This window comes from Gekko japonicus, unplaced genomic scaffold (assembly GCF_001447785.1).
Source record: "Gekko japonicus isolate JY-2015 unplaced genomic scaffold, Gekko_japonicus_V1.1 scaffold562, whole genome shotgun sequence".
Classification (NCBI taxonomy): domain Eukaryota; kingdom Metazoa; phylum Chordata; class Lepidosauria; order Squamata; family Gekkonidae; genus Gekko; species Gekko japonicus.
Window position 1 is genome coordinate 577,146 of NW_015172569.1, and position 14,556 is coordinate 591,701.

The following is a 14,556-nucleotide window of genomic DNA, read 5'->3' on the forward strand; positions in this document are numbered from 1 at the left end:
TGCAAAGGCGTTCCTGCTACAAAAAAAGGCCCTGGGTTTTGACAACAAACAAGGTAAACAGAATAAGAAGCAAGAGGTGGGTGTGGCTGGATGAGCACACTTCTGGTAACATGGGGGTGCGGCCTAATGTGCTAATGAGCTGTGCTGTCAGGGGTGTGGCCTAATATGCTAATGAGTTCCTGCTGGGCTTTTTTTACAAAAAGAGCCCTGAATTGTCAACCATCTCTGTAGTAAGCCATTCTGAACAGTCAGGGGCTTTCCCCCAGAAATACTGCTTTCAGCGCAGCATCCTTGGGGTGAGCATAGTGCGTACTTCAGACACGGGACACTCTGAACCAGCTCGTAAGTGCTGGCCAGGCAGTGCAAAAATAAACCATCATGTTCTGCCAGCATTGTGCAGGGAGGTGACATGACATTGCCATGGAAAGTAGCTCAGTGCAAGCATGAATGATGGGGGCTGAGGTTTGGAGTGTTGTAGGGTGCTGTGTGGATCGTTGCCTCCCCCTAGCCCTCAAAGCATTCTCGGCCTGCTGTCCGTCTTCCCTTTTTTGCCAAGCTGCGGTGGCTCAAGTGGTTAAGACGCTGAACTGCAGGCTGCGGAAGGTTGGTAGTTCAGCAGTTCGAGACCCGAGTGTGCCGCATGACGGAGTGAGCTCCTGTCTCTAGTTCCAGCTCCTGCCAACCTAGCAGTTCAAAAGCAAGAAATTGCAAGTAGATAAATAGGTACCACTTTGGTGGGAAGGTAACAGCGTACCGTGCGCCTTGGTGTTTAGTCATGCCGGCCATATGACCACGGAAACGTCTTCGGACAGCGCTGGCTCTTCGGCTTTGAAACGGAGATGAGCACCGCAACCCTAGAGTCGGATTTGACTGGCTTTCGAGCAAGGGGACCTTTACATTTAAAGTCAGCCTATGGTGACGTTACTGCAGGAGTTTAACATGGTGACTGTTTCTTTTGAATGCGTGGGGTAAGATTTCAAGGGATGTGTGCGTAAAGGTGTGCTGCCACCTACGTTTCCAACTTTCCCCCCTGGGCCGCTTTTGTAAATTGTTTCCCCTTTTCTTCCTCTTTCCAGATTCTCTGCATCAGTTAAGGCGAGCCTGCTTCCTTTATTTCAAACTGGGTGGCAAGTGTGTTTCCGGTCCGGTTGGATTACTGTCTGTGTAAGTCGGGTGGAAAATGTTACAACCCCCTACTCAGGTTGCTATCAGGGGGGGAGCACTTGCTATGGCCAGCGTCAGAATTCTAGAGGCCCTGGGTGAGAGCATTCAGGGCCCTCCACGACCAGCGAGGGGGGACAAGGATCAGATTGCCAAACGAAAAGCCAGGCCTGTGGTTTTCTGTCTGCATTAGAAGTGGTTTTAACCCAAGTTATACCATTGCACATCCAGCTGAGTACATAGGTACACTAACCTCCGGGTGGGGGTCTGGCATTCTCTCAGAACTATGAGTGATCTCCACACTACGGAGATCAGTTCCCCTGGAGCGAATGGCTGCTTCAGAGGGCGGGTTGTTTAATCGCACCCCCACTGAACTCTTTGCCCTTCCCCAGGCACTGCCTCCAGATCTCCCAAGAATCTCTCAAGCCAGAGTTGGCAACCCTTTCAGTACATCACGTACTCACACTGGCAACAGGTTTTCAGAGTCCTGAGCAGAGAAAAGTCTTTGCAGCACTTGCTACTGGAGGTCTTCTTACTGGAGATGCTGGGGACTGAACCCGGGATCTTCTTCATGCGAAACAGATATTTTTTCTGCTGAGCCAGAGAGCCAGTTTGGTGTAGTGGTTAAGAGCACGGACACTAATCTTTGGAGAACCAGGTTCGAGTCACCACTTCTCCACAAGCAGCTGCTGGTGTGACCTTGGGTCAGTCACAAGTTGTCTCAGAGCTGTTCTCTCAAGAGCTCTCTCTCAGCCCCACCTACCTGGCAGGGTGTCTGTTGTGGGGAGGGGAAGGGAAAGGAGATTGTAAGCTGCTCTCAGACTCCTTTGGGTAGTGAAGGGTGGGGTATAAATCCAGTCTCTTCTTCTTCTCTTCTTTGTACAAGATTAACATAAGCAAGTCAAGGCAGAAAACATTTAACAATCCAATGTACTCCTCAGCTTCCTTTAGCAGCTACACTGCTCCATTTTGAGCATACAAAACGTGTGTGAGAGAACCGGCCTGTAATAAAATGATCGATCGGTATTACTGAACCAGGAGTCCCCTACGTGGTGCCTGTTAGGTGCCACGGTGCCCACTGATACCTTTTCTGGTGCCCACCAAGTGCTTTTAGAAAGTGGATGGGGCCAGGCGGGGCTTTTGCCCAGCAAGGCTTTTGATTGGCCACTGGAGATTTGATGGGCTCTGCAGATTCTTAAATATGTTGCTTTGGCAGCAGCTGCCACCGCAGCACAAGAATCTACACTTTGTGACGGAAGGTAACCAGTGGCAGCCATTTTTGTGGCCGGGGCAGCCATTTTGTCCCTTGTGCCAACCACACTATGTCGGAATTCCAAGGGCGCCCACAGGCTAAAAAGGGTTGGGGACCCCTGTACTAAACCCTCTAGGATGAAAGTATAGAAGGGGGAGGGGGGCTAACCCTCAATACAATGGGCGCTTATTCTGCAAATTTTACTGACGTGATTTCCATTCTCGCTTTTCCCTCCTGCTGCCGCAACCTCCCCCTACAGCTTATCACCGCAGCCAGTGGTCCTGATTGGCCACTTCTTTGCCGTGGCACTCTACGCCGTCTATTTCTGCTTCAAGTCGGAACCCTGGCTCACCAAACCGCGGGCGTTCTTCAGCAGCACCGCCGTGATGTACCGAGCCTGCTCCGTAATATTTCCGCTCATCTACTCGGAAATAAAGTACGTCTGCTGAACTGAAAAGAGGCGGACCCTGCGGCCAGAGGAGAGCCTAAAGGGGGCTTCCCTTCATCCCTCTTCACCTTGTGGATATGGAATGGTTCAGCCCTCCCTTGTTCCAAACAAATCCAGAACTCTGAGGACTTGGCTTTTTTTTGGTGATATGACGTGTATCTTCCTCTGTATAGACAGGCAAGCCTGATCCTGGCCAACAGTTGGTACGAGATCTCCCCTGCTCTGGTGGTTCCAGGTGTGTACACCTGGGTACGTGGTTATACTTCCTCAGAAAGAATAGATGAAGACCATCAGAATGCACGGGAAAAATGTGTTCCTTCCAGACCTTCTGGGAATAAATACCCAGAACAAAGAATAGTTCAGTAGCCATTCCTGATGTGGAACCTGTTAAGCTTCTCCTCTTCCCCTGTCCCTCTGATACCCTTTTAACTATATGTTAAGAGACACATATAGACACACACTGTGTCAATTTCCCCTTCCTTCTATGACATACATCACGTTGCCACCCCCTTCCTGCTCTGGCTGTACATCACTGAACTGTTTAGTTGTAGGGAACAGAAGCATGAAGCATAACAATGTGCCTACTTGTGGGATAAGCTGTATGACGCACACACGGAGTAGGGGGAACTCAATGTAGGACTCCTGTGTTTGATAGCAATCCCATTTTCCTTGTGACCTGTAGCCTTGCCTGGGGACGACAGTACTAGTGTAGAAGTGCTGCCATCACAGGAGGTGGGATGTCCAGGAGCCTTTGGTCTACTTATCACCGATGGCAGAAACCTCAGCCCGGGTTGGGGTTTTGTACGATCAAGCCGTTCCCTTCAGCTAGAGAACTCGCTTGTTGAGGAAATGGCTTGTCCAGAATCACCTCCCTGGCTGTGGCAGCTTTATATGGGCAAGGAAATTTTTTTTTTGTATGGAGGAGGTTTCTGTTATGTGAACTGTTCCCTCCCCCCCCCCCCCGCAGTCTTGACGTGGTGTAGTCCAGACACAGATTGTCCCTCTTGGGGTGAATTATTTTTGGGGCTTCCTTGATTCCCGCAGTGATCCCTGGATGTTTGCGTGGTGCTAGCTGGCTCCGCTATCCCTGCTGATGGTGTTGTCAACCCTGGAAGGTATTCCTGGGCCAGCCTTCCAGAAGACTACAGGACCTAGCTGTCAGGTGTGGATAGAAAAATATGTATGTATATATATTTGCGAGCGGTGCAAATGAAGTTTATAAAAGAGGTAGACGTTTATGAAGACCACTGTTAACTGTTGAGAGCACTGGTAGAGAAAGTGCTGGTTCTGACCCCGCTATTGAACGTTCGTTCCCCGGTAATGTCAATGAAAAGTCGATCACACAAAGGGGGGACAACTTGAACCACGTATGTAGGAGCTGTTATCTGTACATTCCTCCCTTTTGTTTGCATTTTTAAAAAAATATTGATGTGAAATTTTCTTCTGTCGATCAAAATCTTAAAATCTGCAGTTAATGGCCCTGGATGTGTTTTTTCCCCTCACTCTGGTATAAACTTTAGGAATCTTCTTGAATAAAAGGCTATTTCGCTTCAGGTGGGTCAGACTGGGGGGTGGATGGACGTAGCGGTGGGTCTTTCAGGTGTTCATGAGGATCCTGGCAACGGAGGGACCAAAGAGCTGTTGGAAGGTTTCACTACGGCACTGAGCTGTAGTAACTTCTCTCACTGACAATTCCTTGCGTGGCTGTCAACCACATTTCTCAGCTCCCGTGGAACCCAGGTTTGTGTTAGTTCCTTCCCAAATCCTCCTCCTGTCCTACTTCAACCCCTAACCATGTTCTCTTAATTCAGGCTGCACCAGTGCAGAATGGGAAATCTGCACGGATAGACTGTTCGAACACCTGTGAATACAGGAGAATCTCAAGACTTTTTAATTTTATAATTTTAAAAAATAAATTTATAAAATTAAACAGGGATTCAAACCTGGGTCTCTCAGCTCCTGGTCCGACACTTTAACCGCTACACCACATTGTATCGGGTTGCTCAGGTGCAATTTCACCAGCACAGCCTAGTAGATAGAGCTGAAACGGGTTGGCCTAAAATCACACTGCTGTGTATTTGGTGGCCTATCAGAATGTTCTCCTTAAACTAATCCTTCAACAGATGGATTTTTTTCCACTTAGAGGATGGTGGGCAGGGAGCTGTTCCTGTTGGCTGCAGAGGAAGTGGACTCACAGTAATGGGTTTAAAGTAGGGGTGGGAAGGTACCGGTTGGATCTTAGGAAAAACTTTTGTACAGCCAGAGTTGTGCAACAGTGGAATCAGCTGCCCAGGGAGGTGGTCTTTAAGCAGCAGCTGGACCAACACTTGTCAGGGATGCTCTAGGCTGATCCTGCATTGAGCAGGGGGTTGGACCAGATGGCCTGTATGGCCCCTTCCAAATCTGTGATTCTGAGAGCTGCCGAGTGATTTCTTTTTTATCCTGAAGGGTTTCATACTAATGCAGCACAATGGAAGCCTGCTGGGTTCTGCTCCTGGGAAGTGCTGAATGTTTCTGTAGAGTGGATTTACATGTGAGTGTGTGAATTTAAAGGTGTAGCTGACTATGCTGTGGGATCAGAGGGCCCGGCGCGCAGGTGAAGCGCCCTTCAAGCAGCGGTTGCACAGGGGAAGGCAGCCAGCACAGAAACACAATCAGATGATTTTCTGAAATCACAGTAACCCTGCTTTCCTGGCACTGCGATATCAGGAATCACCGTGGCTTTAGTTGTAGATGGCACCGTTCATGCCATCTAAGCCCCATGCATACACAAGGGCTTCTATGGCTCAAGGAGGGCCAAAGCTGATTGTACGAAGGGGAGGCGGATTGACAAAGTCCTTGCCATAGCCCAGCTTACATAAACAACTGATTGTGTCGTGAAACTGTTCCTCAACTGTACCACCAGAGACTGCAGGTATTATTTGTGCGTGCTCTCATGGCTTTGAATATTCCCTAGCAAAAGGACAATCCCGACCCCTAGAAAATGAGCATGTCAGGGAGAAACTATATAGTCTCACCCTTTCCCCACGACAGCTATTTTTCTCTGTGTAGAATCTGTATGGGAGACCGGCATTCAAGTCTTTGATTTCCCCCACTGGCAATCCAAAATCGTACTGCCCAGGTACATTTTTTGCCCTGTGAGCCACTCAGTATTTAGACATGAGGGAGATGTTTTGCCAGGTGGCAGATGGAGAGCTAAACTCTTCCATCTAGTGCCATTCTCTGCCTCAGGAATTCTTTGAATCTCGTGACTTTTGACAATAACGCCGGAAATGTTAGCATACTACAACTGGTGCCAGACTAAAAGGAATGTTTCAGGGGACAGTTTTGGCGATGCTGATGAAGTTCCTATTGCTCAGCACACTCCCCCCCCCCCCATGCTCTCTGGCCCTTTTTTCTGGCTTAGATGGGGATTCTTTGAACATCCTATTGGGATAGCCCAAATCATACTCTTTAAAAGAAAAACAAAGGGCCAATCATTTTGAGGGAAGCCTTGTTTTACAGCCCATTAGGACATCAGATGCCCACTTTTAAGGAGAGAAAAGTGAGAGGTTACTTCAACACTAAGCTGTAGCAGCCCTCAAAAGGCCTTTTGGGTGTTTACCCCTGCAAGCAGCTTGCTCATGAGCCACATATTGGGCACAACACCCATCTTTCAAGCTCACCTTCCTTTGCCGCTTCAACAGATACAAGTGCTGGAACCAGGCGTGTAGGGGAGAGTGTGATGTATCAAAACTGTATGGGAAATTCTTTTTGTACTAGAATGATGTAAGAGGGAGAGAGCTTGCAAGCCCGTGGATCCTCTTGTATGAGATCAGAAAGTTCTAAGCACAGCACCAGAATTCACACCCTCTTTTTGTTGTTGGGGCTTGGAGCATCTCTGACTAGGGATGAATGTCAGAATGCCTGTGGCAATTTTATTTGAACCTGCAAAAATATTAATTCCAGGGTCCCATCTGCTGCCACTCACATTGGAAGTGAATGGAGAGTGCTAAAGGAGACATATTTGCAGATAAGGAGCTGCTCTGACCTAATAGGTAAAGGGACAAGATTGTTCTTGCAGTGTCCATGTAGTTCTAGATATGGGCAGAAAAACGCACTGCAGGAATGTCAATACAGTCATCTTGTGCAAAGTAATTTTAAAGTACCAGTCACAGATGGTGCAGACTTCAATATAAAAACTAAAACATGCCCGTTGAAAGATGTTTGCAGAGACTTTGTGTACAATTTTGTAATTTGTGTTCTTTGCAGTCAGGCTTCTGGGACATTGACACAGGCTGGTTTTCTCACAGCTAAACGTTTTAATAAACATTACAGCACCTTGCCACGTGTGTACTGCTTAAAATATTTATTTCCCATTCAGAAGTCAAGTCACTGTATAATATTTACCATTCATAGACTGCACTGATTTTTTAAAAAAGGAATGTTCTTCTGACAGCTAAACTGAGGGGCGGGATATAACCCAATGTCATCTACCTACATCCAGACTGGCTATTGATCTTTAAGGTGGATCTTATGGAGCACTTGTAGGGGGAGGGGCAGTTTGGGGCTACCACAGGGGAAAGAATATTGCTCAGCACAAGCAGAAAGCCTTATTTGAATTCCATCCCCTTATGCAGGCTTTAAGTTGCCTGCATAGTTTTATTAAATATTTCCTGACATGGTGTAGATTATCTTTTGAGACAGAGGAAGTGGGTTGAATTTATTTGAGGATCTGTGATTCCTGTGGGCATCTAGCTACTAGTGGTGTACTCAAGCCTGAATTGTGTTATGTGTGCAGACAGCAGGGTTGGTACTGGGCCTGCCCTGTAGATGGGCTACATTCTTTACATTCTGTCCATATCCGTATTGATACCATAAATATGTTAGTTACACTACGAATTCTTTGAAGAGTAACTCAGGTTTGGGATTAGTTTGTGATTTTTCAATTTACGTTCTGTGGGGATTCCTGATCAGTAATGGCAGACAAGCTTCCTTGCTACAGATTTTTCCTTTGCAATTTGCTGCTGTGGGAGTTTAGGATGTATTCTAGGTTATAGGACAGTAAAAAGCACTGTACCCCAGTGTTCTAGCCAAATCTGACAGTAAAACCACGGTTCAGCTATTTATAGGGAAACTTTGCAGATTACCTAAGTAAAGAGATATATGGTTTGCTGATGCAACACTTAATGGTTTCTCATCCTGGCTTGCAATCAATAATGTTCACCTAACACTTAAAACAAACCACGGTGAAGGCTCATGAAACCAGGATTCAACATGCACATGGTCATTCCCGCTGTAGTTTTCCTCGACAAATACTGGTTTTATCACCTTGCTTTGAAGCCATGGAGGGGGGTGCGAAGATCAAGGCACATTCCACATTCACACACCACATGAAATCACAGTTAAGTCTAACTGTGGGCAAGAAACGGAATCCAAACCCTGGTTTAATGAAGCTTTACCAACCACAGTATTGTGCTGTGGCCCACATTCAGACAGACAGAGTGACACTAACTAGAAAAATTAAGCCACAGTTTCACATGATGTCTGAACTAATCCTATGTATTAATGTTTACATGGGGCCATCGGCATGGTGGAGAAATGCCACGGGAATCAGTTATTTAGGACCAGGGACCCAACCTATTTTGCATATACTTGTAATCTTCCCCTCTCCTCAGAATGGGATTAATAAATATTTCTGAACCATGTGAAAGACAGGAAAGAGTTCTAAACCTCCTCATTTCAATACCATTATTTTAATTGCTGTGCAAAAAAGTAACTATGTCCACAAAATGGCCTCCTATGAACATAAACAGAACAATTTTTGTACATAAGGGACTGTGTACAACATTACAAGTTAAGTACAAAATACTCAAGAGCTAAGATCAAGCGATCGATCGGAGCATAAATGCCAAGGTTTTAAAACAGGGTTAGTACTGCGGATTTATGTTCAACTCATGCTGCCGTACGAGAATTATGCAAGACACAAATAAAAGCCAGCTCTGAAATGTTATATTCCTTCTCCTTCATCCTCCTCGACATATCAGAGGTTCCTTCGTAGCTCCACCTGGGGCTGCTCCTTCCATGGGGTGTGTGTGTGTGTCAGAGAACTGTGCGGAACTCGTCAAAAATGAAACTAGGCACATGAGCTTCAACCACCTAAGAAGACAGAAGGGCCCAAGGTACTGTTTAAAATGTTGCCAAAATCACTTATCAATGTTAAAAAAATTTTAATCTCCTAGCAAGACACTCAGAAGCGCTAAATGTACATAGAGTTTTCTCATATGCTACAAGACGTGAGAGTTCACTGACGGAAGAACTGTTTCCCTGCCTGCCAACTGTGTCTTGAACTGGCCACTGAACAATCCTGCTCAAGTGCCACATTTAGCACAGGGCATTTAATCCAGCATTCTGAGTCCCCCCTTCACATGTGTAGGCAGCTGTGAAGAAGCTGCTTCCATAGGGCACTATACCAAACAGCAATGGTGTGCACATAACACAACTAGATTAGCTATGGCAAGTTGTGTAGGTTTCTCTTAACTGATTGGCATCCTTTCCCTCCTGCTGAGGTGCTGAGGGTGCAAGAAAGGTCTACGAGACTGTCTCTTCTCACGTGGCCACGTTACCCATACGTGCACCTCTGCAACATGATATGAATTGTTTAAGCTGATCTACATGCATTTGCACAATTTGAGCTGCTTTTGCTTGACTGTCTCTTCTCACGTGGCCATGTTACCCATACGTGCACCTCTGCAACACGGAATTGTGTCATACTGCCAAATGCGCGTCTGAGAGTGGCTTGAGAATCTTTTGTTTTGCACTGCAGCATAAATACAAGGAGCCTTTCTGTGGACGATATGAATTGTTTAAGCTGATCTACGTGCATTTGCACAATTTGAGCTGCTTTTGCTGTTCGGGCGGGGGGGTTGGTCTTGAAGGTGCCACTGGACTCAAAATTTGTTCTCTTGCTTCAGACCAACACAGCTACCCACCTGAATCTAGGCCTAGCTAAGGAATTGCCTGGTCCCCCCCCAAGCTTTTAAAAACCACCCTCCGAAGGCCTTTCTTCTTTTTTTGCTGTCAAATCACAGCTGACAAATGGCAACTCCATCACGGGGTTTTCCAGGCAAGAGATGAACAGAGGTGGTTTCCCGATGCCTGCCTCTGTGACCCTGGACTTCCTTGGTGGTCTCCCATCCAAGCACTAGCCGGGGCCGACCCTGCTTAGCTTCCGAGATCTGACGACACCAGGCTAGCCTGGGCTATCCAGGTCAGGGCGCCCACATTTTCTAAAGGGGCAAATGCTGGGAAGCATGCAATAGGCCACGGAAAACAGAGATGCATTCCAACAGCTGCAACATGGTCAAGTTCAATCAAAACTACAGCTTTGGCTCACAGTGTTAACACCAGTGTGTCGGTGGGTTATTTGCAACCGAGAGGTATGCTTTTCTGTGTCAGCTGGGAAGCTGCCTAAGCCAGGCAGGATCTCACAGCTGGGTGATTAGCGGAGACTGAACATACATTTATAGGAAGCTGCCTCAGAGTCACAATCCAGTACTGTCTTATCTCCTTTGTGGCAGCTTTCAAGGCTCTCACACGGGGGCTTTTTTCAGCACAAGCTACTTGGGACCCTTTTGGCTGGAAACGCCTGGGACTGAACTTTAAAAGGGGATTTAGACTAGGGTTGCCAAGTCCTTTTGAGACACCAGTGGGGGAGATTGGGGGGGAGACGCTCCGTGAGCCAGAAGGGTCACCCCGACGTGCCCATGTCACTGGAAGTAATGTTGCACGTCATGCTTATGTCACTTCCGGGTGACATAGGCATGTCGGGGGCAACACTGTTTTTTGGGCAAAAATCTGACATTGCCAACATGACTTCCAGGTGATGCAGGCAATGTCGCATGCGATGCCACTTTTGGGGGAGGGGGGTTCCCTCTCACTGGCCAGCTAGCCGGCAGCGTGCAGGAGCCCACAAAATTGGAGGACTTCCTGCCTCCATTGGGCAAATGGCGACCCTAGATTAGACAGATACGTGCAAGATAGTCGGGGGAGGGGGATTCCCTCTCATTGGCCAGCTAGCCGGCAGCGTGCAGGAGCTCACAAAATTGGAGGACTCCCTGCCTCCATTGGGCAAATGGCAACCCTAGATTAGACAGATACGTGCAAGATAGTGGCTACTAGTTATGGTGACTAAAGGGAACCTCCACATTCAGAGGCAGTCAATCCCAGTGCCAGGAGGCAGCATCAGGGGAAGGCCTTTATTGCCCTGTTCTTGGATCTTTAGAGGAACTGGTTGGCCACTGTGTGAGACAGGATGCTAGATGGATCACCAGTCTGATCCATCAGGGCTGTTCTCATGTCCTTAACTTCCACATCCTTTTACTAATATATTCTACAAGCTATAGCCAATCTCTACATTGGCCCAAGGGTTAATTCATGACAGATACCAAAAACAGGCTTAATATAGAAGAAAGTGAGTCCAAAGATTCCTGTGCATTTTTTCTGAATTAGCTCAAATCACTTACCCTTCGTGGAAGTTTTGTATACCGAACGTAGTCTTCTAAGAAAAGCAGGGCCCCCACAACATCTGCTGGCATTTCTGGGATCTTCTGGCTACAGACACAGAACCCCCCAGGGGTGAATGATCATTTGGAAGCAACAGATAACCTCTTAAATTTAAGCAGGATTTTAAAATAGTAGTTTAAAAATTGCGCGCGCACACACACACACTGTACAGTATGCATTCCTAAACTTGAAGGACCACCTCCTCCCAATATTGTGCAGCCTTCCAGGTAAGATCTGCCCCACAAGCCCTGCTTTTTGTGCCCCTGTGTTCAGCATGAGACTGGTGTGACTCGATACAGGGCTTTTTTAGTGGTGGCACCTTGCTTGCAGAGGGAATGATTGATACGTAGAATTTGTGGCCACGGGATGTTGTGATGGCCACAGGAATAAACAGCTTTACAAGGGGATTAGATTGATTCATGGAGGATAAGTCTATCAATGGCTACTAGTCATGGTGACTGAGGGGAACCTCCACATTCAGGGGCACTAAACCTCTGAATCTCAGAGTCAGGATGCAACATCAGGGAAGGCCTCGGTTTCTATGTTCCTATTGTTGGCCCTCCAGAGGAACTGGTTGGCCACTGTGTGAGCTTCCTCAGAGCAGAATACATGTAGACTCCACACATTTTCTTCTCACTTGGCTGCATGTTCTCTCTCACAGCTATTCATGCCCATCAGAGAGAACATGCAGCCAAGTAACTGAGTGAGAAGGAAATTTAGAGGGTACGTGTATTCTGCTCTGAGGAAGCTTATTGAAACAGGATTTATGTCCCTATGATTTCACAGAAATGTATTAGTATTTATCAAACACTTGAAAAAGAAAAAAACAACCCTGAAGGTAAGCTGTGGCAGCCATTGTATGTCTGGCTCCACCTTTTGTGACAGCCGCTTGGTGGCTGCGCTCACCACATTCTGTCAGAATTCCAAAGTTGCCCTACAGGATCAAAGAGGTTGGGGACCCCAGCTATAATGAAACAAGGAAGAGAACAAAGTCATTTCCACTCTGGTCTCCACAGACCCCGTAATGTGGGCATGAGGTGTTTGAGTCAAAAAGTGGCAGAATGGGTTGTTCCACTTCAGACTGGAGTAAGGGAGAACACAGAAAGCTCTCCTGTAGATTTTACAAATCTCTCAGAGTAGAAAACTAGCAGGGCATGTGGTATGTTAGAGAGGAATTTCAGACAGACGATATAATCCGGAAGAGGAACGATTCCCAAACAGTTTCTGGTCTGTCATTTCAGACAGAACCGTTTTAGAACCGGTTCCCTACCGGAATATATTTGTAATTTCAGACACAAACGCTTCTGTCCCATTTAGGAAACGGGGCTGAAGCGTTTTACCTGTCAACCGCTTCCAAGTAGTCTTCAGTTTCCTCTCCTAGTTCCGATGCGCTGTTTTTCGCCCGCGTGGGCGATCTCCGGTTGTTTTTTTGGAATGTTTGCTTTATAGCGTTATAGCGCTATAACGAAACAGCAGTATATCAACGCCATTGGAATGCCTGGAGTGTCTTGTTATACTGCTATAGCGCTATAAAGCGAACGTTTTTTTTTTTTAAAGGCAGAGATTGCCCGCGCGAGCGAAAAACGGTGGGGAAAAAGCGGTGCAGTCTGAAATGGCAAACCGCTTCAGATCCAGCTTTTTACCGAAAGGGGAAAGCGATGTGTGAAATGGCAGCCCTATACCGGTTTACTCCATGACAGATCAAAAACGGCTTCAAAACAGGTTAAAAAAGGTAATATGAAATTCCTCAGAATCTCTTTTCCTAAAGTATTAGTTTTTTCCTTGCAGGGAAGTTTCTTCATTTATGTAGGGGATCATTCAAAAATGATTCCCCCCCCCCCAACTGGAAAGGGTCCAGTCCAATAAGCCACCTGCCTGTGAAGAGAAGGCCTTGCCTAGAAGGTTCTAAGGGAAGCAAAAAGGGGGTACCTCGTGCACTGTTCCATCGTCGACCGAACAAACTGGCCAATCAGAGCCAGAAACTGTTCAGTATATCGTGAATGAAACTGCTTCAGCAGAGTAAGCAGCCCGAGCACCAGAGGTGGCCAGTCTATCGGGTCAGCTGGCTTCCTGCAGGCCATCCCTGAAAAGATAACCAGACAAGTTCCCCACTTTCTTCCAGTCCATGAAACAGCCACTTTGTGGAAGCCATTTTGAATAGGTCTCTGCGGTGGCTTACTGCTCGCATGTAATACCTAACCATTGTGGGTCAGGGGGATTATATCTATGCCACCAAAGGAGTGAGGAGAAAGTTACCTGCATGGTGAATGACTGCACTAGTGGAGCAGTTTGCTGACCAGGGACAGACTCCACAGATAAGTGTATCCACCCACCCATGGCTTTGAGGAATGGGACTTTCCCTCTTCCTCCTCCTGCCCCCCTTTACTTCTGGTGGGCAGTGGACCCTCAGGAACAGCACAGGGGCGAAGTGGGTATCTGCAAAGGCAGCCGACTGCTACTTTCTCAGATGGAAATACTGCTCAGTATTCTGTGTTCTCAGAAACACTGAGCTCAATAGGGCTTGGTAGCTGCATTTGGTGGGGGAACCCCCTATGGAGGTGATGAGCTGGGCCTCTAACCAGTGTTCCCTCTAAGCTGAGTTAGTGTGAGCTAGCTCACAGTTTTTTAGCCTCCGGCTTTTACGTTTTTGTCTTAGCTCAGGAAGGATGGCTCCAGAGCAAACTAATTTGCGCAGCCAGAAAACTGCTCGCTCACAACTTTAATGCCAGCAGAGGTCATTTCGGGGGGGAACGCGGGGGAACGCAGTCCCCCCGGGTGAGGTGCGGGGGGTGGGGCACATGACGAAGCCCCACCCCCTGCTTCCGGCTGCCCTGCTTCCAGCCCTCATTCAGCCAGGAGGAGGCAGGAGAAGAGGGAGGGTAAGTTGCTTCCTCCCCGCCTCTCCCCACCCCTGCCTGCCTGGCGGGGCTTCCTCGCACTCCCGCTGGCCTTGCAGGGCCACCGCCGGGCCCCTGATGTCAGGGGGTGTGGCATATGCTAATGAGTTATGCTAATGAGTCCCCCTAGCTCTTTTTCTACGAAATGACCCCTGAATGCCAGGAGCTCACAAAGTAGAATTTTTGCTCTCAAGACTCCACAGCTTAGAGGGAGCATTGCCTCTAACGCAAATCTGGCCCTGATGGCACCGCTG

General features: G+C 47.5%; 2 protein-coding genes across 2 annotated transcripts in view; one reads left to right on the plus strand and one right to left on the minus strand.

The window, feature by feature from the left end:
• Positions 1–3,818, plus strand: part of SQLE (squalene epoxidase) — a 38,475-nt gene extending 34,657 nt beyond the window's left edge. Inside the window, exons 10-11 of the mRNA XM_015421346.1 lie at positions 1,077–1,164; positions 2,673–3,818. Coding sequence (XP_015276832.1) covers positions 1,077–1,164; positions 2,673–2,862 — 278 coding nt within the window. The 3' untranslated portion in view covers positions 2,863–3,818. The remainder of the gene's footprint in view (positions 1–1,076; positions 1,165–2,672) is intronic.
• Positions 3,819–8,586: 4,768 nt separating this feature from the next.
• The window catches only part of KIAA0196 (KIAA0196 ortholog), a 53,346-nt gene continuing 47,376 nt past the window's right edge, over positions 8,587–14,556 (minus strand). Inside the window, exons 26-28 of the mRNA XM_015421343.1 lie at positions 13,335–13,488; positions 11,366–11,453; positions 8,587–8,999 (exon numbers count right to left, since the gene is read on the minus strand). Coding sequence (XP_015276829.1) covers positions 8,943–8,999; positions 11,366–11,453; positions 13,335–13,488 — 299 coding nt within the window. The 3' untranslated portion in view covers positions 8,587–8,942. The remainder of the gene's footprint in view (positions 9,000–11,365; positions 11,454–13,334; positions 13,489–14,556) is intronic.